This window comes from Benincasa hispida, chromosome 5, assembly GCF_027475165.1.
Source record: "Benincasa hispida cultivar pf3 chromosome 5, pf3_genome.v1.1, whole genome shotgun sequence".
Lineage (NCBI taxonomy): Eukaryota > Viridiplantae > Streptophyta > Magnoliopsida > Cucurbitales > Cucurbitaceae > Benincasa > Benincasa hispida.
The window spans coordinates 1161959-1186673 of NC_143482.1; the positions used below are offsets into that span (position 1 = coordinate 1161959).

The 24715-nt window shown below is 36.2% G+C and overlaps 3 protein-coding genes across 4 annotated transcripts; 2 read left to right on the top strand and 1 right to left on the bottom strand.

Annotated features, from left to right (window-relative positions):
• Positions 1–4109: 4109 nt before the first annotated feature.
• On the top strand, positions 4110–7205 carry MOS2 (D111/G-patch domain-containing protein). 2 transcript variants are annotated; one of them, XM_039032285.2, is made up of 3 exons: positions 4110–5837; positions 6225–6436; positions 6796–7205. In XM_039032285.2, the coding sequence occupies exon 1, from the start codon at positions 4347–4349 to the stop codon at positions 5778–5780; it is 1434 nt and encodes a 477-aa protein (XP_038888213.1). In that variant the 5' UTR covers positions 4110–4346; the 3' UTR covers positions 5781–5837; positions 6225–6436; positions 6796–7205. The 2 variants fall into 2 exon arrangements, with proteins under 2 accessions (XP_038888213.1, XP_038888214.1); XM_039032286.2 differs by having other exon boundaries at positions 6225–6382.
• Positions 7206–7366: 161 nt separating this feature from the next.
• LOC120078361 (uncharacterized) lies at positions 7367–11169 on the top strand. Its single transcript, XM_090314050.1, has 6 exons — positions 7367–8907; positions 8983–9129; positions 9212–9909; positions 9991–10338; positions 10421–10516; positions 10594–11169. Exons 3-5 carry the CDS (start codon positions 9697–9699, stop codon positions 10466–10468), a joined length of 609 nt encoding a protein of 202 aa, XP_090170176.1. The 5' UTR covers positions 7367–8907; positions 8983–9129; positions 9212–9696; the 3' UTR covers positions 10469–10516; positions 10594–11169.
• A 3881-nt stretch (positions 11170–15050) lies between these two features.
• LOC120077952 (beta-amylase 1, chloroplastic-like) lies at positions 15051–20744 on the bottom strand. Its single transcript, XM_039032090.2, has 4 exons — positions 20079–20744; positions 16265–16475; positions 16058–16174; positions 15051–15962 (listed from the first exon to the last, which is right to left on the bottom strand). The coding sequence occupies exons 1-4, from the start codon at positions 20597–20599 to the stop codon at positions 15165–15167; spliced, it is 1647 nt and encodes a 548-aa protein (XP_038888018.2). The 5' UTR covers positions 20600–20744; the 3' UTR covers positions 15051–15164.
• Between the last annotated feature and the right edge of the window lie 3971 nt (positions 20745–24715).

The following is a 24715-nucleotide window of genomic DNA, read 5'->3' on the forward strand; positions in this document are numbered from 1 at the left end:
CCATGTGTGCACATGTTTCTTTTTTAGTACAACAATTGCGGGGATAAAGGATCAAACCTTCAACCTCTAGGGAAGAAGACTAGTTCAATTACCGTTGAGCTATGCTGAGTTTAGCATTAAAACATTTTTTGACTCACATCCTGATCTCGAGGTTGGTAGCACATTTTATGATGCTATATTCACTTTGGCCAATTCTCCATATGTTTGGTATCTGTTTTATGGGTTTAATTTAAGATTTTGATGCATTCGATTATTTTTCCTCGAGAATTCTTGGTTCTCCAAGGTTGAGCATGAGAAGTTTGGAAATGGATTTATGATAAGATTATAGGGATTTGAATGCGCATGTATTCCGGAGGCATGGCTTTAGATGCATAAAAATAAGTTTTGAGAATGAAGGATTGCATATTGGAATTTGAAATCTAATCGTATTTACAAATATTGTTTCATGAGCATGGATATTAAGATACCGATTGAAAGGTAAGCTTATTCTCTTTTAATTTCTTATAATGATTTGCACCTGTATTAAATACAAGAGTTGAATTCTTAACCAAAATTTAGAAGAAAAAAGTTCTTAAAATCTACTATTTTTAGTTCTCAGAATTTGACTTAGTTTTTTAAAATATTAATAAAAAGTAGAATAACAAAACAAGAAATTTAAATTTTATTTGGTCTTTTGTTTTTTAAAATTAAGTCTATTTTATCCATATTTCTTATAATGATTTGCATCATTCTAAGTACAATGATTGAATTCTTAGCCAAATTTCAAGAAAAAAACAACTTTTTGAAATGTACCATTTTTAATCCTCAAAATTTAGCTTGGTTTTTTTAAACCATTAGTGAAAAGTATATAACAAAAGAAGAAATTTGAAGGTAGAAGTAATGTCGATAGACTTAATTTTCAAAAATAAAAACAAAAAACAAATTGGTTACCAAATCAGGTTTAGTGGTGGAAGAGGGGTGTTTTATAAGTTTAATTTTCAGAAACTAAAAACTAAATATAGCCTAAATATTTGAGATAAATATGTGTTTAGATAGATAGGAAAATTCATGTTTGGAAGTTGAATGTCGGTTGGATACACTCATGTTTTGAGAATTAAATGTAGGTGTTTATTTTGGAGGTTTCGTGAAATTAAATAATACGTTTAAAAATGAACTAGAAAATGGCTGTGGAAGCTTTCTTTTTCCTAGGTTGTTTTCAAATATAGAAAAATGAATTAAAATATTTATAAATTATAGCAAAATATCATAGTCTATTACAAATAGATTGTAATATTTTGTTATTATATAAATATTTTTAATAGTTTTTTCATTTAAAATAATTTTTCATTTTTTCTTCGTTTAAAAACTTGGAGCAATAAAATCAAATTTATACAATATGCTCTTTATACAAATAAAAGTGTTTTTTTTTTCCCTTTTTAACAATAGTGCAAATTCGATCATATTTAAAAATAAAAGTTCCAACAATGAATTTCTCAACTATTTTTTCTTTTATTTTTACCGATTTTAATCAATCTAAACTTATACTAAACAATTTACATCGACATATAAATTCCATTCTATATTTTTAAATGTAATTTACAAAATAATAATGTTAAAACCATCAAATATCTCAAGCCTAGTTTTTAACTTCTCCTAAAAGAACAATTTTAATTATTAGATATAGTTAAAGAAATATATAATTTATTTATACTGGACAATTACTTAACGACATTTGTAGTAAATGTAAATTAAAGTAATAAAACTTAGGACAAATATTAATTTATACTTCTTGGTTTTTTGGCCCATAATCTCAAAATAATTAATTTTAATTAATTAATTAATGTTTTGATGATAACAAACTCAATTTTTTATTGAAAATCTTAGTGTTTTAATATGTTCATAGCGTAGAGCTCGGAACAACGATTCTAACACTTCTTGAATCACTCAAATCGAAGCTAAAACGAAAATGATATGACCGAAACAAGTCTATAGAGAAAATACCGTGGTGGATGACGTGGCATAACCAGACCATTTGTATGTAGACATGTGGCAGCATATTGGTTGAATGGTGGATTATTAAGAGATTAACATATGATGGATTTTTTATTTTTAGATTGATTTAAAATAAAAAAAATTGAAATTAAAAAGAAATTTAAAAGGAAAATAAATTTAATATTATTTTATGTTTGTGTCTAACGGCTAGTTTTTGACACATGGTATATTTTTTTAAAAATTTTTTGGATTAATTTTAAAAAGAAAATGAATTTCAAAAGAAAAAGAATTTAATATTATATTTTGTTTGTATCTAACGACTAGTTTAGTTTAAAATCTTCATCATTGATTTTTCTTTTCCAAAATCCAATGGTCCAAATTAATTGTGGTTTCTAAAAAAATTTTCCCTCTATATAAACCATTTTCCTCTCCAAATTTTATATTTCATAATCCTCCAAAACTCAAAAGTTCCATTGTTGCTCTCTCTAAGTTCCCAATCTTTCTTTTCATCTTATTCTTAAGAGAGTGTTATTTTATTGTGAGGATAAACTTGTTGAGTGCTTAAACTTGTAAATCCACTCTAGTGAGAGTTATATTGTGTTTTTAAAAAATTTCAACATTTGTATTGTGTTCTTAAAAAATTTCAACATTTGTAACGGTTTGATCCTAAACCGTGGAAAGGATCGGGTTTGCTCTTGAACCCGTAAAAGGAGTGGTGGTGTAACGGTTGGGCTCTAATCCATGGAGAGAGTCGGAAAGATTTTATTCAAATTTGCAAGAGGCGCTTGGGGAGTGGAGTAGGTTGAGTTTGACCGAACCACTATAAAAATTACGGTGTCATCTTCTCTAACTCTTTCCTTTTTATTTTTGCAATTAATTTAAGCAATTTATTATATGTTTTAGTTTGTTCTTATTTATTTGCTAAAATTTGATAGAATTAAATTATCACATTTTTTGTCATCTTATTTGTTGTATAAATTGAATTTTTCTTATTATTTATAAAAAGTATATTAATTAGTTTATTTGGGTTAATTTAGAAAAAAAAGTTTAATTAAACCCTATTCATCCCTCTAGGGTTGCTGATCCAACAATACTCTTAAATTTTTAGTCATAAATTTAACTCTAAAATAATAATTTTATCAATTTAAGTCCTAAACTTTGAGAAGTATATTAATTTAAACTTTAAACTAATAATTGAATCGATTTTAAACTCTAAACTTTCAAATAATAAATTTAAATAATTTATTATGTTTATTTGGATATACTTATGGAAGTTCGAGGCTTAAATTAATATAGTTATCAGTTTGGGGTTTAAATTTATACAACCCCAATGTTTAGGATTTAAATTGATATAATTATTAGTTTATGGTTTAAATTGATACAACCTTCAAAGCTCATGGATATAAATTGATATCGGCCCAACAAATTAAATTATACATTGATTGAAAAAAAATAACGATTAATGATACATTTTTTTCTCCTTTCTCCTATTCATTTCTCAAGAAAAAAGTCCCATCGAAAGAAGTCCAATCTCAAAATGTTTTTTAAAAAATCTCATACTTCATAGGACATATTAATTGAAGATGATTACATCTGTGAAATAAACTTGATTTTTTTAATTGGCATGTTTATGTGAGAAATGGAGAAATCTCACAATCTGAGGCATTGAATTTATTATTATAATCACTGAGTAATAATAGTCCATGAATTATAATTGTCTATGATTGGGGTATACATTATTTTAGATGGAAAATAGTAGATATTGTAACAAAGAAGAAAAGAGAGCATGCGTGAAATATAGTAAATATTATAGCAAGAAGAGATTAAATAATATTTATTGTACTTAATTATATGTTATAAATAGTTGTAAACAACACTATTATATTTGGAGCTCTAAACATGATAGAGGGTATAATAACCCATTTCACTAACTTCAAGTTGACACAAACACCCTCTAAAATATACAAATTCCTTCTATCATTGTTGATTAGTTTTAAAGTGAAATCTCGCTCTTAAATCCAATATCATGCAGTTTAATCCTTCTCCACAACTGTGTTAAAAAATTCTAATTTTATTTTTGCTATTTTCTCAATTAATTTTCAGCTTATTATTGTGCAATTGCATAAATATGAGTTTTTCTTTGATAATTTTCATATTCCTTAATTTATAGTATTTATTTATTAATGCTTTCCATGATAAGTAAACCGGGTGGTAAAAAAACCAAACCGTCGATTCGGTTTTCTCTTTGGGGTGAATAAAAAACCGGATTCTTGGTCTTTCCATATTGGTTTTACACAATACAGTGAAACGGAATCGAAACTCCATTTCCAAAAATCGAAGGTCAGTTCGAAGCTCTAGGGTTTCAAGTTTCAACCATGAAGCTATCCTTCTCTCTTTCTTCCAAATCCTCTTCTTCTTCTTCCAAGCCAAATCTCATCAGACCTTCAAAGGAATTCGATGATAAAACCCTTGATCATGGCGGTTTTGGCGATTCCAAAGAGTATGTTAACGAGTTTGACGCTTCGAAACCCTTGTCCGAAACCAGTGGTAAGTCCAGAAAATTGGTTATTCCTTCCCTCGAGAACGAATGGAGGCCGCTGAAGAGAATGAAGAATCTCGAAGTTCCGCTTGATCAATCGGTTGAATCTGATCTCAAGTTCGAGTCCGCCTCTGGATTAGATCCGGCTGAAGATTCGAAGATGTCGTATGGTCTTAATGTCAGGCAGTCCGTTGACGGTATGAAGATTACTGATGAGTCCAAATCGGCGGAGGAGCCGCCGCGGCCTGCTCCTTTGGAGGTAATTATGTTGGAGAAATTTAAAGCGGATCTGGAGAGGCTACCTGAGGATAGAGGGTTCGAGGATTTTGAGGAGGTTCCTGTTGAAAGCTTTGCTGCTGCTTTGATGGAAGGTTATGGATGGCGTCAGGGTCGGGGAATTGGGAGGAATGCCAAAGAGGATGTTAAAGTTAAGGAGTATAATAGAAGAACTGACAAACAAGGGCTAGGGTTTGTCAGCGATGTTCCTGTTGGCATTTCAAAGGAGGAAGAGAAAGATAGAGGGAGAGAGCGCGAGAGAAACAGGGATGGAGATAGCGTGAAGGAAAACAGAGATCGAGAAAGTAATGGATTGGCTTCTATTGGGAAGCATGTTAGGATTGTTGGCGGAAGAGATGCGGGTTTGAAAGGTAAAATTATGGAGAAGTTAGATTCCAATTGGCTTGTCCTTAAACTTTCTAAAAGAGACGAACATATCAAACTGAAAGTCCGTGCAACTGATGTTGTTGAATTGGGTTCCAAAGAAGAGGAAAAGTTCTTGAAGAAACTGGAGGAATTGAAAGTTAAGGATGAAAACACAGGCCATAAACGGAGAAGAGAAGCTGAGCGAGTAGAGGAAAAGCGTGAAAATGGTACAAGGGACAAAGAGAAGAGGAACAAGAGATTGTCTTGGCTCACTAGTCATATTCGCGTTAGGATCATCAGTAAAGAATTCAAGGGAGGAAAGTTTTATCTGAAAAAGGGAGAGATAGTAGATGTAGTTGGACCCAGTATTTGTGATATATCCATTGATGGGAGTAGAGAGCTTGTCCAGGGGGTCTCTCAAGAGCTTCTTGAGACTGCACTTCCCAGACGTGGGGGGCCTGTTCTTGTTCTTTATGGTAAGCACAAGGGAGTTTATGGGAGTTTAGTTGAGAGGGATCTTGACAAAGAGACAGGGGTAGTACGGGATGCAGATAGCCATGAATTACTTAATGTGCGTTTAGAACAGATTGCTGAATATATTGGTGACCCAAGTTACTTGGGATATTGATTCTTTGTACCCAAGCTGGTGATGGACCTGTTTTTGTGGTTTCTCTGTTTTTACCAGGTACTTCTGGTTCTGATAGTACTTCAAGCTCACTAATTGGTCAAATCTGCTACTTTGTTTTATCTGTAGTATTTATTTTTCTATGTTTGTTGGGAATCTCGGGTGTTTTACTTTTATGTGAAAATTGAACGTATTGCATGTAATGTCAAATGATGGGAGATGAGGATTAGGATAAAGATAAAGATAAAAATTTTGGGACCAAAGATAAAATGGTCCAATTTAAGGCACCAAAATTATATATTAACTTCAAATCCTCCAACTTCTTTTAGTCCATTTGTCACTATTAGCTGTTAGGATTAGGATTTTGTTCTTGTTGAAAGATATGATATTTGAGGATTGTGCAAATTGTTCCTACTTTCTGATCGATGATATTTATATATCTTTCAGAGTTTCGATAAAAGCCATTCCGCTACATGTGACGATATCTGAACAAGTCCTTAACATAAATGAACTGCCTATGTGCTAATGTTCATAACAAGTCGTCTTTAGCATGCGCAGAGCATGAAGGGTATGCAGAAAACTCCTGCACCTGCAAAATGGAGTGGGTGAGATTATTATTCCCTCTTAACCGCAGAATGCTTCCGAATATTGATCCTTTGGTAATTTTCACTTCATCTGTTTACAAATTGGCTTTTCTCACGTCCAAGAATTATCTGGTTTTGTTGGTGATAATTAATTGGTAATCCCAACACACATGGCTCATGCCACCCAATGGGCTGTTGTTGCATGCCTATATTTTAATAGTCTTTGGATGTCGCCATGATGTTAAATGTGGGTGATAGGATAGTACTACACTCATTTGATGAAAACTGTGTGTAGTTTGATGTGAATTAATTGATCAAGGAATAGCAATGTGGAAGTGACATAACACGCTTGAATGGTTTTCCATGGAATACGTGTATATGATGGACTATTCCACACCTTTTTAATGTCTGTTCTTTGACTATTATTTTTCCAGATTCAAATCTACACCGACGACATCTCTCTTCTCCAAAGTCAAAAGTTGGCCACTAGGCACTGTCCGATAAGTCCGTACATCTCATTGTATGTTTTGCGGGCATCTGGATTATCGAGATGTAGTGACCTCTAGAGATTTTCGGACATCCTAGATTTTCAGAGAGTGGGGATTTGGATTGTCAAGATGTCTTGGCTTCTCGAATGGCCTACTGAAACATGGATTATCTGAATTTTCATGTTGAGACATCTCCATTTTACGTTTTTGCACTTTCAATTTTTTCTTTTATATAAAAAAAAATAATACCACTCCTTTGTTTTACACTACATAATTAAAATAACTATTGTCAACCTTATATCTCTTTTGTAGTTGCTATTATTTTTTTTATCAAGATATTCAATTTTAAATTTAAATTAGTGTTTATTTAATAATAAATTTTAAATTATTATATATTATTTTGCTTAAAAACAGATAACATATGCAATAACTAATTTTTTTTTTAAATCAAATGGATAAAAACATGTATGTTATATAAGTTTAAAAAATTAATTATAGATTAATAAATAATCGTAAGGGAACTTGTAAATTTAAGGTGTTTTCGAATAGAAATCTTAGGAAACAAACCTCAAATTTATGCAGCAATTTACAAAACAAAAATAACTATCTATAGATATCTAGGACACCGAAAAATTCTAATCACCTACGTTTTTACGGACTCATAATGTGTAGTAGTTAGAACTAACTTCTAGGACCCATTTTTTCATCTGTACCATAATTATTTGAATAAACAATGGGCTTCCCATTGTACGGATGACTCAATTTTAGGGTTCAAAATGTCAAATGACCATTTTTTAAAAAATAATGTCAATTGATCCTCTGCTTACATCATCATGGGATGAGATTATAAAAATGCCCTTCTAGTCTATAGCGCTCAAACTCAATAGTCGTCCCATTCGCTTAAAATTAGGGAAAACAAATTGTTGTACGTGCAAGTGTCGTTCATCTCGCTCTGCAAAACCATCACTGTCATAATCGAAGTTCTCTATTGGGTTAGTGAATTTAATTTTTGTCTTCCATGTTGTATTGCGTCTGTTTAGGTTGGTCTCGTTTGATCGGTCGTCACGTTCATAACTGGTTTCGCGTCTGTCTTTTATTTTGGGTTTCGATGTGTTCTGCATTGGTTGAGGACGAAGAAGATATAGTTAGATGACAAGTTAGTGGACGAGTTTTGCGAGAGCGAGATGGGATAGAGCGATTCGAGCTAAAGCGAGATGTGCTAGAGCGAGATGAGCAAGAGATAGCGAGAGTGAGATTAGCGAGACTTTTACAGTATATTTTGTTAGTGATTTTTTAGTATGGACCTGTTAACTGATAAATTGAATGTTCATTGAACAATGCAGGAGTAATTTAAGATGTTGAAATCTTTGAAAATTCGTGAAGTTGATAGGTTTCCCGGGCAAGTAACTTGTCTGGCCCAAGATTGTAAAGCAGAAGCTCACCGAAAGGCAGTTAGAGATGTTCAAGAGAACAGTTTTTGGTCGATTTCTAGACATTGAACTTGTATTCAACAACCCTCTAATCCACCATATGTTATTGAGGGATGTGAAGAACTCAGAAATGGACTCAATCAGTTTCTTTGTCAGAGGAAAGGTCGTCACATTTTCAAAGGACAACTTTTTGTTGATCACTGGTTTGTGGCGGTCTCTTACGCGAGTTGGACGGAGTGAGGAGTCCTCACAAGAAATTTTTACCAAGTACTTTGGTAGTCGGTTGGCCTCAGACACATTCCACTTGCATTTGCTTGAAGAAGAATACAAAGAATTGGTATTTGAAAATGATGATGATGCAGTGAAAATTACCCTAGTATACTACACAGAGGTTGCAATGATGAGTAAAAACAAGCAAAAGAATGTTGTGGATCGTACCCTATTTGATGATGTTGAGGACATAGACTACTACAACTCTCTTGATTGAGGTACAATTATTTGGCAGAGGACACTCGACTCCCCGAAGACCGCACTTAAAGACAAGGTTGGTCTATACAAGGAGAAGATGAGGGGAAATAAAAATTATGTTGTGAAGTACTCGCTCCGTGGATTTCCCCAAGCATTCCAGGTAGATGTTCCTTAACCTAACTTTATCTTTGGTTTAACATTAACATAGTTATAAATTTGAGTTGTTTGGACTTAGGTGTGGACATACAAGATCCTTTCGTTAATAGCAAGAAATGTTGCCACTCGAAAGAGCAATGTAGCCATTCCTCGTATATTACGGTGGTCATGCTCCCACTCAGTGTCATTCAAAACACTCGAGAGAGACATTTTTTAGTCTGAAAATGTAAGTGTAATCTATGTAGCCACAGTATGTTTATTCGGTAGTTAAATGTATACTAACCATCTTACTGGGTTCCTTGATGCAGACAAAAGTAAAAAAGGGTCTTGTCATGTCTGAGGCTAAGAAGGAGTTTCGGGACGCCCAATTGATAGACGGGCCGTAAGACAAGCACACTTCGACACCGAGAGTTCAGGGAGCTCTAGTAGTCCAAATAGTGATGGTGGTTCAAAAGGTGGGGAAGGTGAACATGAGGGTAATTCAGAAGGTGGAGCGAGGGATGAAGAATTTGATGGGGATCAAAACATCCACCAGCCTACTTACACTCCCAGTAAAGATATGTTTCATAATGTGCAGGTGGTTGGTGACGTATGTCCTGAGTTTGAGGAGGAGTGTTCTGTCCCGGAGGATTCGGGCCGCAGGGAAGGAGGCAATGTTGATCCTGATGTATATGCCTACTTGCGGAGCATTAACAGCTCAATATTAAGCTTGGATGCCCGTGTATCAAACCTAAAGATGGACATGAGAGACATGAAAGCACAATTGTCAACTATTTTGTCTCTATAACAGTCAATGAAAGGTTCCACAATGCCGACGAGGTCTCCCACTCCACAGACAGGCCATGATGCCACTATGTCCCCCATCCCGACTGTACGTAGGTCACCTACCCCACCTCCACCTAAGTCACCTACCACACCTCCACCTAAGTCATTGATCCCACCTTCACCTTCATCTGTACAACTCGATATCATGACCTCCTCTAATATCCTACATCTCGATTCACAAGTATGATCATTATGTGATTCGAAAATTTCTTTCTTCATATTTGTTATTCAATATGTTCAGCATTTTGTTATATTTCTGTAGGTTATGGTCGAGAGTAGAAAAACAACACGTAAGAGGAAGGTCGTTGATAAGTACACACCTCCCATAGAACCAAAAAAGAAAATAACAAAAGAGAAGGAAGTTAAGGTTCAACTTCCTTTGGATCGTCCAAATATTAAGTACCCTCTCCCTGGGGTACCTACGATGCAGTTTAAAACGACGATCCAATACTCCTTGGAGCATGAGGTTCCAGCAGCTATATTGAAGGAAATGGTAAACTGGATTACCGATAAGAATACGGACAACGAGGTTCGAGAAAATGCAGTTCAGTCATTATCCAAAATCTTTTTCCAGGAGTTGACTGAACCAAGTTCATGGGTTGAGTGTAACGTAAGTGTACGATCCTTGTCCTTTTTATCAAGTACATACAGTTATAAACCTTCTCCTAACGTATATCTTATTCTGGATGCAGACCCTAAATATCATTTTTGAGTTCATGAAAGAAAAATTCTATAGGTGACCAGACATGTGTATGGCTCGTTTCACCATCCTGCCAATTGGAATAACAGTAACCATTTACTGCACTTTTGAATAGGAATACGTTGGTTGACTATTATGTGTTTTAATGTTCTTTTCGTTGTGTAGAGTCATCTAAATTCTCGAGATGGGGTCTACAAACATATCAAGAACAAGTCGACCTTGGATGTTATCGTAGCATGGGCGGATGAGACGTTACCAGATTATGTCATGGGTAAATTTGATGTCATGTGGTCAGATGTGGACTTCGTATACGCGGCCACAAATATTGATCAGCATTGGATGTTGATAGCATTCGATCTAAATAGAGGTCGGTTGTTCATATTTGATTCACTGCCTTCCATGACATCGAAGAAGAAGCTGGAGGCTTTCCTTGAACCGTTGACTTACACCCTACCTTTGCTTCTTCACTACCGTGACCTGAAACGTTCGAAGCCGGACATCGAAACGTCTCATTAGAAGATAGCCTGACCTACCTCTACGAATACACAACACAGGTCGTTAGATTGTGGAATTTTTGTTGTAAAATTCTTATAACATTTAATGATTGGTAGTGACCCATCTGTAATAACTCAGGATAAGATGACTGACTATAGGATGCAATTGGCATGTCAATTGTAGATAAACACTTCATATTATTGACGTACATGTATATTATGTATATTATTGATGTAATTTAGCTTTTACTAACATGTTATTTAAATTGTTAGTGTAGAACTACCATGAATACAGAAGATTCATTCATGAATAGCGAATAAGTTAAATTAAACTTAGATAAGCGAGACATCTGAAAGGATTCATTAATTACACTTATAAAAGGGATTCATTGCCAATAAGTTAAATTAAAAGCGAGATGTGTTAGAGCGAGATGAGCGAAAGTGAGATGCGCGAGAGCGAGATGCACGAGAGCGAGATGCGCGAGAGCGAGAAGTTTCCAGAATGGTTCAAGAATAGCCAAACTCTAGTAATCAAACTTATAAAGTGAGATATCTGAAGAGATTCATGAATAGACAAACTCTAGTAATCAAACTCATAAGCGAGACATTAGAAGTTTCCAGAATGACAAGTGGCACATAAAAAATTACAGTTTTGAGGATTAAAGTGGCACATAGAATGTTACAGTTACATAGACAAGTGGCGTTTAGACAATTACAAAGAAAAGTGGCACATAGACAACTACAATCGACCGGCATTTGAATCATTTGTATTAGAGTCAATGGGTCGCCCGGTCGTCAGCGGTTCACTGCAGTTTTGCCGATTATGCCCGTAGTTCCCACACCTACCATATTTTATTTGTCTACGTTGTTCTCCTCTTGATGGTATTCTTTGTACTCTTCGTCGCTCGACCTATACCACTCTTCTAGGAGGTGCAATATGCTTTTCCACATATCCCGGAGGTCTCTTCCATTCAGATATGTGACCGAGTGGATTTACAGGCTCTACATAAGCAGCCATGAGGGAGTCAACGCTATAGAGTGGTCTGCACAAACCATGGATGGGGATGTTTCTTTCTCGCGCAGCCACAATCACATGCAAACATGGGATACCGAGTGAGTCAAATTCCTTAGATGTGCATTCCTTTGTATGGAGGTTCACAATACCGTCCAATCGATTGTCCCGCACATGGATCCTATAACAATCAATCGGCTCAACTCGATATCGTCTGCCTTTGTCACACTCAGTTGCTAATCGGTTTTCACAGTAGTCCAAGTGTGACGTCGTTCGAGATGCCTAATAATTTCACCGTTCATAAAAACATGACTGGATGAGGCCTCGAACGTGTTCCAACAAGCACATTATGGGCAGCTGTCGATATTCTTTGGTCAATGAATTGAAACACTTTGCACTATTGGACGTCATGTTATCGTATCTTCGTACTGTTTGGTAAACATGCGCCCACCTTTCAAGACCAATATCCTCCAAATATCTCAATATTGCACCATTTCGAAGAGTACGTAGTTGGTCCCAGTGTGCTTGGAACTCTGACATGCAAAATGCCCTGGCTGCATCCTTGAACGTCCCAACAATCGTGTTATCCTTAAAGTTCGAAAGAATATTATTTTCTAGGTGGTAGGTGCACAATCCATGAAATGCTGTGGAAAAAACTGCACGAATGACATTGCCAATAGATACTGCTCGATCGGACACAAACACCAAGTTAGGGGGTTCTCTAATGGCACACTTCAAGTTCGACATAAACCACTTCCAAGCTCGATCGGTTTCATCGTCCACTATGGCATATGCTAGTGGGTAAACTTGGTTGTTGCCATCCATGGAGACGCCAACCAACATGGTCCCTTTGTATTTTCCTTTCAAATGCGATCCATCAACAATTATCACCGGCCGACAACTTGAAAAACCTCTAATACAAGGTCCTAGTGCCATAAACATGTACTTGAAATGGACATCATTTTCAAGTTCGATTTCAAACCTTGTACCTGGATTCGCCATCTTTAACGCTTCACTATATGCATGTAGAACAGCGTAAGACTCTTTTGGAGTACCCCTGGCGAGAGCATAAGCGGTTTCCCTTACACGCCACGCCTTATCGTAACTTATGTTTACGCAGTACTCTCTCCTCATATTCTAGACAATGTGACAAGGTTTATAAACACGTCCTATGCCTGTAAACTTGTCTTTGATTAGCTCACCGACTACCGCAACAGTTGCTTGTCTATGGTCATGATTTAAAATTCCAATAGAACATGTGTGCGACCGCATATACTTTGTGATCTTAAATATGTCACACACTGGAATTTTAACCGCATGAAGCTCCACTTACAATTATCCTCTATACATTTAACTGTGAACAAAAACTTAGTTGACTTCCTTACCTTATATTCAAAATTATTGTTCATGAATAGAATAGACAATCTCATTTTTAAATCACTCTCACTCAAAAAAATTTGACCAACTTCAACATCTGTCTCGGATAAAGAGGTGCCATGCATAATCAATTCCCCTCTATAACATGAAGACATGGAATTCAATCCTCCTGATCTCTCAGTAATAGCCACTGCAGGTCTATGCACCTCTGAAGGACCACAGTCCATAGAATTTAATCCTTCTGATCTCTCATTATCGATCATGAAAGGATCACGCTCTTCTGAAGGACCACAATCCATAAAATTCAAGCCTGCTGATCTCTCATTACCAGGCACAGGTCTGTTACATTGATTTTCTCTTTCCAAGTCCACTGTACGAATGTTGTCATTGTCTATTGACAATGTTGATGGTTGAGTGTTCATAGACAATGGGATATCACCCTCTTCTCGATTAAGCTAATATAATGCCTCGTATTGTCTGTTTACACCTATACGATCATCACTTATATTCACATTTTCGTTGTGGTATGATTTTAGTGTTACATATATCTGAATTGTAGAAAGATCGTCCCGACAAAGAACGAAGTCAACATCACCACCATTTCGTATGTAGTGTGGAGGGGCTTCAAAGTCAAGCTTATATTTAACCCTCATAACAACATCAAACTCTGAGCAACTTACATTTGCAATCTTGTAAACGTGAGCTTCAAGTTCTTCATATTTCAAGGTAATAGGCACAACGATTCCTATTAGCTCGCCTCCAACATACAAATTTTGGTTCTCATCCCAATGATCTCCGTATCGAATTAGTACACACTTTTGTGTCATCCTACAAAGCAAGAGAACATTTTTTATTAAGCAGATAGTAATACACATGGATCTCTCTCGCTGTCGCTCCCACGCCTCTTGCTCTCTTGTCTCTCACTCTCGTGTTTCTCGCTGTCACTCAAGCTCATTCTCTCGCTGTTGCTTAAGCCCACTCTCTCGCTGTCGCTCAATGTCACTCTCTCCACCTTTCTCTTTGTCCCTCTTTCTCACACCCTTTTTGTTATGCTATTTTACAATGTCTATACATACCTGTTTTGAGACCACGTTTCTACAAATACCAATGAGACCAAGTTCAAGAAAAGTCTATTCTGTTCTGAAAATCCCATTTTGAAAACTCCGTTTAGTTCCGAAAAACTCCGCTCTGGAAAACCTCGTTCAATAGATCTCCATTTAACAAAATGACAGTTCAAATGAAGTTTAGATTTTAAAGAATATACCATTTTGCTGTGTGTTAACGATTTTAAGTTGTAGATAGATTTCGTGAAAATTGTCAAATCAATCGTACAGTGACAAACAATCACATCACGATGAAAGATGAACAGACAACGAGAGCGAGATTAGCGAAGCAGAGCGAGATTAGCGAAGCAGAGCGAGAGGGTTATTAAGGGCAATTTTTGTAATCTCATCCCGTGATGACGTAAGCAGGAGGTCAATTGACATTATTTTTTAAAAATAGGTCATTTGACATTTTGAACCCTAAAATTGGGTCATCCGTACAATTTTTCCTTAAAATTGCTTGGTTTTTATACTTGGTCTCTGTCATTGTACCTAATTTCTGGGACAGTTTGCCTTAATTCGAACAACTTTTATGCTGCCAAAAGAGAGTTTTTCGCCCAGCGTCTACTACCAAAAAATTTGTTTACTTCTTTTTGGGCAACATTGTTGGCCTTTACATATCGCTTAATTTGGGTGTATTCGGAATTGCTACATAAATTTATATATCCATGACGGGTCAGTAGTTTATACAATATTACATTACAAAGCATACATCGGAGGAACCATTGGATGATTTGTGCAATATCATCTTTAGTGATATACAAGAGCCAATCTCGAAGTAGTAATATCTGTCGATGACAAGAGGCCTCTGTTATTTCCAGGATCTAGCTTGGCTCGAAAAAGCCTGGAGGTATCAGACATCTGCCTCACAAAACGTGTAAATCGAACCCAATTACTATATTCAAACATGTTCTTGTCCATCCTCACAAAATTGAAAGAAAACGAGGGCTTCTCCAACCCATCTGTATAAACCCTTGACATCTTTACAACCTGTTGAAACGAGTCGTCATCCAACCTTGATGCTGAGTTTTCACCTTCCAAAGGTATGTCACACACCCGGGCAGCTGTCAGCAGCTGCCGGAGAAACCCTTCTGGGCTACTAACAGGGTTCATCTGCTTTTCTACTACATCTTTCATTTCGAAGCATGAACAACAGATAGTGAACCTATACCTACCAAACATGCGAACAATTGGGAGATATCCATCTCGGATTGAAGTATTGTAGTACCCAGCCGTTAACTCCGATGGGTGAGATTTCGTTGCGTAATGCCAATGAATCGCACCTAATTTGGCCGACAAATTTACTTCAATACCTCTAAAAATGGTTTCAGCGTCCTTGCATAGTCTCTCCCCATGTAGTAGAAGCATTTCTGAGTACCATTTGAGAAAAAATTCCCCATAAGGGGTGTTCCAAGAACCCTCATCACCCTTAAAAAACTCTGTTTGTTCAGGATTGTTCATCAAATTGCTAGCACCAATTGGACCTCCATTTCCCCATTCACGCACCCCAACATTTTGAGCACAAGCATTCAGAGATGCAAGCATATACTAAACCAAAGCAGTAAGAAAAGAAATCAGAACAAGTTCTAGAAATGCAATTAGAATCGAAGTAAAGGGTGAAGAAGCTCTACTCGTTTCTCTACCTTATCGTAACATTGAAATTCTCCGAGCTCGCGGGAGCACCATGCCCATGCTAACTTCTGGGAAGGGGCTGAAGGATATCTTAGTTCACCAGCTGGACCCATTCCAACTTGAATTCCCTGTAATATGAACATTAAGAAATGGATGTAAGTGCCAAATTCAGAGACAAGGAGTTTGATAATTGATGTTGCAGATTAAGCGGAATTTACCGTTATAATGGCTCCAAGATAAGGTCTAAAAGTGTCTCTGAAATTTCTCATAAAATCTGCATATGCTTGGATAGGTGATCGTCCACGCAAAACAGGAAGAGTGTCACATCCAAGAGTAATATATTCCGAATTTCTCCTTCCAAATCTGTCAGAATATGCTAAATCGGGATCTTTATTAATCTCTTCAAGTACCCATTTAGGAAGGGGAATCCTTAACGTTTTATTGGGGAAACAAAGGGGAAATAGAGGAGAGACTTCAGATTCAATGGCAGATAAACCATTATCTTAGAACGATGAAAGTTCTATGAAATTTAAAAGTAGTTCACTTTTCCCGCAAGACAATTATTATTTCACATGAAGTATTACATGAACAAATTTTCATTTTATATAAACTAAATCTATCAGCTTACAATTTTATAGGTAGTTAACAAACATAATTCATAAATGCAATGTACAAACAAAAGGAGGCAAAGCCTCGAGAAAGTCAATACAAGAGGCCTGACAATTGGCTTTAGTCATAGGAGTATGATAATAATAATAATAATAATCATTTAATACTAAAACAGCACAGCAGAAATTGACAGCCATATCTTGGCAACAAACAAGGGAAAGGAAAAGTTCTGGATAAGAAGAAAATTTTGATTGAGTTATGACATAGTATGATTGACAGATAAGCTCTGGAGCCATGCAATGAATGGGCTGAAGGACTATGGAGCGATCAACCATGTAATGAATCCTCAACTTCATCCTTTTCTATCGTCTCGTCTTACGAGATGATCCATATCTAGTGTTATTTTATGATCTATCGATAAATGACTTTTTACCTTTGAAAATCTCTCTTAAAAGCACCGTCTTCTTTGGTTCTTGTCTTGAGACTATCTAGGAGTTTTAAGGCCATAGGAAACGCCTTTTGCACTATTTGAAGAGAAACACCTTTTTATTGATTTGATACATTTTATTTATTTATTTACTTTTTAAAAAAAAGTGTAACAGAGAATGCATGAACGATTGAAGATAAAACCAAAACCTATAAACCTTCCAAAAAGAAGCTAACAAAAACACACAGCTACCAAAATTATCAAGTAGGGAGGGAACCACCGAGAACAATGATATTGAGCCAAATTAAACATTTCCTCCCACCCTGACTTCTTATCATTAAATTATATTGTTATTCCTATATTCAAAATACGAATTCATTATTGCTCCTCTCTTTCTATAAAAGTGAGAGTTTTTGCTTACTTTTCCAATACTTTCCAACATAGCAGCTGAGAGGCATTCTTTAACATCCCAATCCATTACTCATGACCATGAGCTTAGAAGCACTGGCACGAAGATAAGAGGTGGACACAACATGATACGGATATGACAAGGCGTCAGTTTCTAAAAAAGTAGGACAGCGGACACATTTTTTGAAAATAGAATGTGTATGTCATGATATATGGGGATTCAAACCTCCGATTTTAAGAGTACATGTCAATTACACACTGAGATATGCTCACTTGAATATATGTGGCTTTACACCCTTCCCCCCACCCCCACCAACCTCACAGTGGCATTAAAATCCAAATAAAGGCCTCTTATTTCTTTGGATACTTCTGCTTCCATGTTATGGTTGATAAATTAACCTCTAGTGCAACATGTGCAACAGTCAAAGTGTGGGATAAGTTATCCCACAATGGCACTAGAGTCCAAATAAAGATCTCTTAGTTTGTTTATTTTTGTGGGACATCCCTTCCAAGAACGGCAAGCCTCTTTTGGTCCCTTTGGTCTGAACAAATGAGGGATTTTCAATGATAAGTACTCGACCTTTGAGAGTTTAGAGATTTGGTTCTTCTTAATTCTTTGTATTAGTGTAAATGTTCACAACCTTTTGAAAATCAAAGTCTTTTTACATAAAGATTTTCTTATCCTCCCCTACCTGGGTTTTATTGTCCCCCCAAGTCAATAAAATGTTTACTGAGTTGTCCCAATTCTGAATGAGTTAGCACCCTCTTGCTATTAGATTTCATTATATTGCATTTCTATCCCACTTATCACTCACTCACATCTCCGTTGAACATGATACCACATGCAGCAAAGAAAAAGATACCTTAAAGGCTAATCCCCAAAGCTAATAATCTTTCCTTTTTTAGGAAACCAAACGGTGAACTTTCATTGAGGAAAAAAAATGAAAGAGTACAAGGGTATATTAAAAAATAAGCCTCAAAACAACAAGAGTCCAACACTAAGGACCCCAATACAGATGAATGAGACCAATATCATAGTAACATAAAGATCTAGTGACCGACCCCTATTGAGAAGAGTTCAATCTCACTACCTCCCAAATCTCCTCCCCGGATTTCTCCTCCTCTCTAAAAATCCTATTGTCCCGCTCAGGCCAAATACCCTACAAATTAGCAAAGAAATTCACACCACTTTGCCCCTCCCCCTAAAGTAAGGGTGCATAAGCACCTCCTCCAGCAAAGATCGCTCATTCTCTATGGCGAGCCCCACTAACACAAAACGACCTTCGCTAATGATCCCAAAGGTAGTTTGCAAACTAGAAATCCCACAGCAAATGATTTAGATCCAACCAATGCCTTCAGCAGAGAATGCACCATTGCGGGAGCAAGATGAAGAGAGAGTTTCGTTAAACACGATCCAAGGTATTAGCTCTCCCAAATAAGCCTCGCCGCAAAAAACCTTAACCTTTTTTGGAATTTAACCTTCCATAAAGAGGAAAAAACTGAATACAGTCATCGAAGCAGGGGGAAGATAAAATGTGAAAATAGGAGTGGCAAGAGAACCCCCTAGAAGGTCGGCCACCAACCGAGAGGAAAGAGCAAATTTTTGCAGCAATAACTCATGAAAGTAATAGAGACTATAATTCTATGATGCAAGAGGTTCTTCAGTTCCTGTCGTTTCATGATGAGGACCAGACCCATAGGTGAGAGCATTTCAATCCTCCAAAGACCAGTCATATTTATTCTCACTAGTCACCAAAACAGGACAGTTCGAATGGCCAGAGCCTTCACGCTTGACAACCTCTACAAGTGCTCCTCATCCGTTACTGGTTTTTCTCAATCCACAACTTTTATTTCTCATCTCCTTGCAGAATTTTTGACTGAGGGGGTTGAGGGCAATGGTTGGAAGGGTTCAGAGTGCCACTGGACAGCAACCATATTCAATGCTTCTTACTCTACTTCTTCGACCGTAACTCATGCCAACCTCCACGGATAAGGATTTCCATTCAATCTATGTAGAGTGTCTTGAAGTTACAGGAAGGAGGGAATTGAACGAGAACTCGAAATGGAAAAAAGAAAAAAGGACATAGAGGAAGAGGGAGGTTTAGGATTTGAGGCTGGGAGTAAGGAGAGGATGAGTCATTTTCCACTTCTTCTCTAGTTTGCTTAGTGCTGAATTTTAAAATTGTATGGATACATGTGTATGTCAGCTTTTTTTCCTCTTCTTTTTTAACAACTCGCCATTAAATATTAGAGGGCTATGGCACTTATATTCATATAACACTGCATTATACTCCAAATCTCTGACCTCTCAAAAATTCTTGCTCTAAAGTTGTAATTTTAACTCTATTCAATAGAATACAGCTGCCAAGAAGACAGTTCTTACAGAAAACCATATATCTGCAGATTCTTGTTCTTGTTTTACCTATGTTCTATAGACCAACTTATGTGTCCTGTCCCCCTAGAACTCACCCTCCGCCAACCCAGAGGCTATCCAGAAAGAAGAAATGCGAGAAATATCTATAGTGGTGTTACGCGGTATTAACTAGGCAACAAATAACATTAAAAACAGAGAAATTAAACCGACTAACCAGTGAGGATCGTCCGGCCCAATGCCATGTTGATTGAATGTAAACACAGCGCGAACTTTAAGACCAAACCGACGAGCCATAGCTACAATTTCCAAATAGCCTTTCCAATTATAAGAACAAGGCACATCCGTCTCCACCAAACCCCACCAAACTTCAATCACCACGCCTTCAACTCCAGCCGCAGCAAGTGCCCTGAAGGACTGCGACATTGCCTTCCGCCTCCGCAGCTGACCATCCGGAGACACAGCATCAAGAGGAAGCGTAACGAACACAGCAGAGCCAGTGTTTCGACGTTCCAGAGAAAACCCATGATGGAGAAGCTCGTATTGAACATCGCCGTTGTCCGGAGCGCCAAAAAAACCAGCAGCGGCGGAGAAGATGGAGGAATTGAGACGGGAAGAGATGAAAAAGGTGCGAGGAGAAATGGAAGGGAATGGAGAGAAGGAAGAAGGGTCAGTTCTGGAGGAGGAGAAAGAAGCAGAAGGGGAAAAGGTTGGAGGAGATGGAGAAGCGATGGCCATGGAAGAATGGAAATTGAGATTAGGGTTTGGAATGGTTGTGGTTCAGAGAAGAGGGAAAGAGTAGAGGTTTAATAATAATTTGAAAATAATTGTCGGAATGAGAGATAAAACCTTCCAGTTCGAAGACAAAATATTCGTTTTGATCCTCTATTTATGTCTCAAATGTTCTTTTAACTCTAAAACGGATTGAACAGGTTTTAAAATAATAGCAAAAATTAATTGATTATTAGAGTATCAATAGACACCGTTTAAAATTCATAAACTAAATAGACATAAACCTTAAAATGGATGAATTTACCTTCCACTTTTACTTGCAAATGTAATTGTTTATTCTTGTGAATAATGTAGAAACTTGTGTAATCACTAATACAAATGACTTGACTACACACAGAAAAACTTTCAAACAATACTTCTACAGTTGTTGTTAGCTCTCATCCTATGTAGACAAGCTTCTAAGATTCAAGTATTGCAAAAGGCGATGACTGAGAGTATGGCACATTAGTAAGACGAGACACTTGGTTTTTGACACCTTTACCTCCTACAAAAGTGTTATCAGTTGCAAATGACAAAACTCCCATGATTCAATTAAGCAAGCCTTGTTTCCAAAGGACACCACCGAAAGAAGGTGTTTAGCTCTATGGTTAAGAAGCCAACAATACATATCATCCTCTCATTGTCTACTCAATTTGAAAGATAGATTATTTATAATTGATTATCACAAGTCATACACGGTTGGGATTGATGTTTTAAATCTCGTGGTTTCGTAGTTTGTAAATTATTTATACAATGAATTTTTTATTTAATAAAATAAAATATTATTTTATTTGACATTAGTCTACATTAACTCAAAACCAATAAACTAAAATCCAAAGTTATTTAATGTAGCTTAAACATGTATGTGGTGACATACAAGTGGATCATGTTTAAGTAATAACTTGAATGGTTTGTAGTAGATGGATAAGGTTAAGTACCTTACCTTAGTGACACTACGAATACGACCTATTTTGTAATTGTTACAATTGTTGTAAAATGTTAAAAATGATCTAATCCTAATCATTAATGTGTAGACATATGAATTGGGGTGTCCTATACAAATAGTTTGTATAAGACCGAACCACGAAATGATTAGTCTCTCCCTATAACACAGTTGCTAGAAGAGACTTACATTTCACGAGGATGGTCATAGGTGACTTGACCTTAATCCTGAGTGAGTTGTGAACTGCCTATAAGGGCGGTCTTTTGATCTAAATGGGTAAGAGTGGCCAGATACGTTGACTCAATTGCCTACAAATTTTGGGGATTCGTCCAAGTGGAAAGCTAGGAACACAGCTACACAAGAAGAAATTCGCTCCTTCCCGTTATTAAGATAAGTAGATAAATTGTTCCCTTAAGGGCTAATTCCGAGTTTTGAACAATGAGGCACCTCACCCTCTCACTTGCCAAAGAGAGGTCTAGTTATAATTAGATGATGACTAATTGTTCATTAGAGGAATCGGTAGTACTTAGAGTTAGATGTAACTACAGGGGGTAAAACGATAATTTCGACCCAACTATAGTTACAAGCAATTTGTGAATGATCAACTTACTGTTGATTGGTTACATTCAATGGACACATAAATATATCTACAGTGCAAATAGTACAATTGTCGATTTTTAATGGAATGACTAACAGTTAATGATATTGATTAATTTGATTGAGTTTAATTAATTAATTTTATACCATTAGAGCTTCTAATATGTAGGTTCATAAGGTTCATTTCTAGCTCAATAAGGGTTTAATGAAAATCAATTAATTTTAGATTAATTTGAATTGGTCAAATTAATTAAAAGAAATTAATTGTATGAGATGCAATTAATATAATGTATATGGATATCTTATGACATAAAGTTTAATGAGAGAGATAAATATTTGGATGTGATTCAAATATTAATTATATGAATGAGATTCATATAAAAATTATAGATTAAAATTAATATGAATATGATTCATATTAAAATTATAGATTATATTATATGGGATATAATATATAATTTTATTTAGTTATATTAATCTAATATAACTAAATTGTAAAACAACTCCCTTGGGAGTTATTTCACGTATCGAACGGAGTTATGAAAATAACTCCTCTCATCTCTCATATATAGGGGATGGCAGAGAGTTTGGTTGGTAGTTCAATCGTGAAAACATGATGACGAAAAATCTCTCCAAGTTTTCTTCTTCTTCTCTAGATCTCTCTCAAAAGTTCTCCAATTCCCTCAACAAAATCCTCAACAAGCCCACAAATCCATCATGATTTCTCACCTTGAGAATAGCAAGGAAGACACTAGTGGTGGTGTTCATCTTTGGAGAAGTTGTTGTGTTCATGAGAAGGCCTGTTCATGATCACTAGGAGAAGATTACGTGAAGATTGGTTTTCTATAAGGGTAAGTTTACAAATCTTTCCCTTCCTTTTTGTTTATTTTATACAACATGCTTTACGTGATGTTTATCCTCTTTGTATTGTAAATTCTCTATTTTATTTCATCCCAAAATCAAATTCTTTGACACAAAAGCAATCATTCGCTTCCGCTGCGGGAATTTCATTCCTACAAACCTAATATTATAACAAGAGTAATAACAACATATGGAACAAACAATAAAGATAGTGGTAGACAAGACAAAGTTTGATTACTCGATTCGGTCCAATATCACCTACGTTCGGGGGCAGTGTGCTCTAGGAAAGAAACTTCACTAATATAAAGTTAAACAATTATAACGTTGACTTATCTATTGAAAGAGAATATCTATAAAGACTGACAAACAACCTAACTTTAGTGCATATTAAAGTAGGCTCCCCTAAGTGTGAGACTCTCTCTCAACCACTTTCTTGACATTTCCTTGTCTCATAAGAAATACTTTTCACTTGAAAAACTTAGGCTCTCCGTAAGTATAAGAATTCTTCCCACAAAAGATTGCTTCATGACAAGATATTCTAGAGAACACATCTTAATTAACAGGTAAACGAGTCTTTCAAAAAATTCAAGGCAGATAATTTGTTCAGCACAATCTTGTATAGAGAGACATACACGACAGTTACATAAAAGCTCGCTTTCGAACCACACGACAACTTTTTTTTCACAATAAGCAACAACCCTCAAGCGTCGAGAACATCCCACTAAATATTAATAACTTTAGGAAACTAGCAAATATAGACCAAGATCAATCAGCAATGAAGGAAGGGAAAACTCCAGAAAAATAAGGTCGCACAAATAAAATTACAAAAGAAAAGTATTTCCAGACAAAAATAGCGCAGGGTGGAACACCATGCTTGAAATCACAGAGAACAGGTTGTAGAACATAATCGACAACATCATTGCCTATAGGAACGAAAATAAAATATAGTCAACACCAATGCATAAACACAATTCAATTGGGAATTAAGGCAACTCAACGTTAAAATACTTTTCTTTTTGGAGAGATTACTAAAGAAGTTTTATGCAACAACCACAATGTTTTTCCAATTCATCTCAGTCAAAACATGTTTCCAATCTGATAGACCCTCTATAATTAGGAAATATGAAAGGAAAAACAATAGGAAGAATAGGAAGGGGGACACAAATGTAAATGAGGAAGTAGAGGGGAATAAAATTAGTTAGAAAAGATGAATGGTGCGGGGACCACACGGGAAGAATTTGTTACCAAATTTAGTATAAAGCAAGAGAAGGGAAGCAAGGTAGGATATAGAAAATTTTAATCAGTAAGTAGCTTGCGAACTTGTGTAAGGAGGAAGTCTTGGCTTCCTAGGCCAATTTCGAGCCAAAATAGTAAATATATAACCGAGTTCTATCAATTTGGTATCAAAGTCGTTCCTTCTTGAAAGGGGCATGGTGAAGAAGATGGAAGTAAGAATGACAGTAATATAAGAACAACTGACCTTACTACAAGTATGGATGGAAAACCGAATGGATCAAAGGATCGTGGAGATGCAATAGGTCACCGAAAAGATCATGGCTGCCAAGATAGAATCACTAGGAGAGACGCTCGAGCAGAAGATGATACGGGCACTGGAGGTTTGGTCAAAGAAGACGAAATCCTCCGGAGACGGGGAGTCGGGCTCGTCTGAGCGAACTGTGACG

Coding starts and splice junctions, on each gene's coding strand:
- MOS2 (XM_039032285.2), top strand. CDS start 4,347: ATGAAGCTATCCTTCTCTCTTTCTTCCAAATCCTCTTCTTCTTCTTCC.
- LOC120078361 (XM_090314050.1), top strand. CDS start 9,697: ATGAAAGGTTCCACAATGCCGACGAGGTCTCCCACTCCACAGACAGGC. Junction 9,910..9,990: donor TCCTACATCTCGATTCACAA/GTATGATCATTA, acceptor ATATTTCTGTAG/GTTATGGTCGAGAGTAGAAA. Junction 10,339..10,420: donor GTTCATGGGTTGAGTGTAAC/GTAAGTGTACGA, acceptor TTCTGGATGCAG/ACCCTAAATATCATTTTTGA.
- LOC120077952 (XM_039032090.2), bottom strand. CDS start 20,599: ATGGCCATCGCTTCTCCATCTCCTCCAACCTTTTCCCCTTCTGCTTCT. Junction 16,175..16,264: donor ATCTTGGAGCCATTATAACG/GTAAATTCCGCT, acceptor TTCATATTACAG/GGAATTCAAGTTGGAATGGG. Junction 15,963..16,057: donor AATTTCAATGTTACGATAAG/GTAGAGAAACGA, acceptor GCTTTGGTTTAG/TATATGCTTGCATCTCTGAA.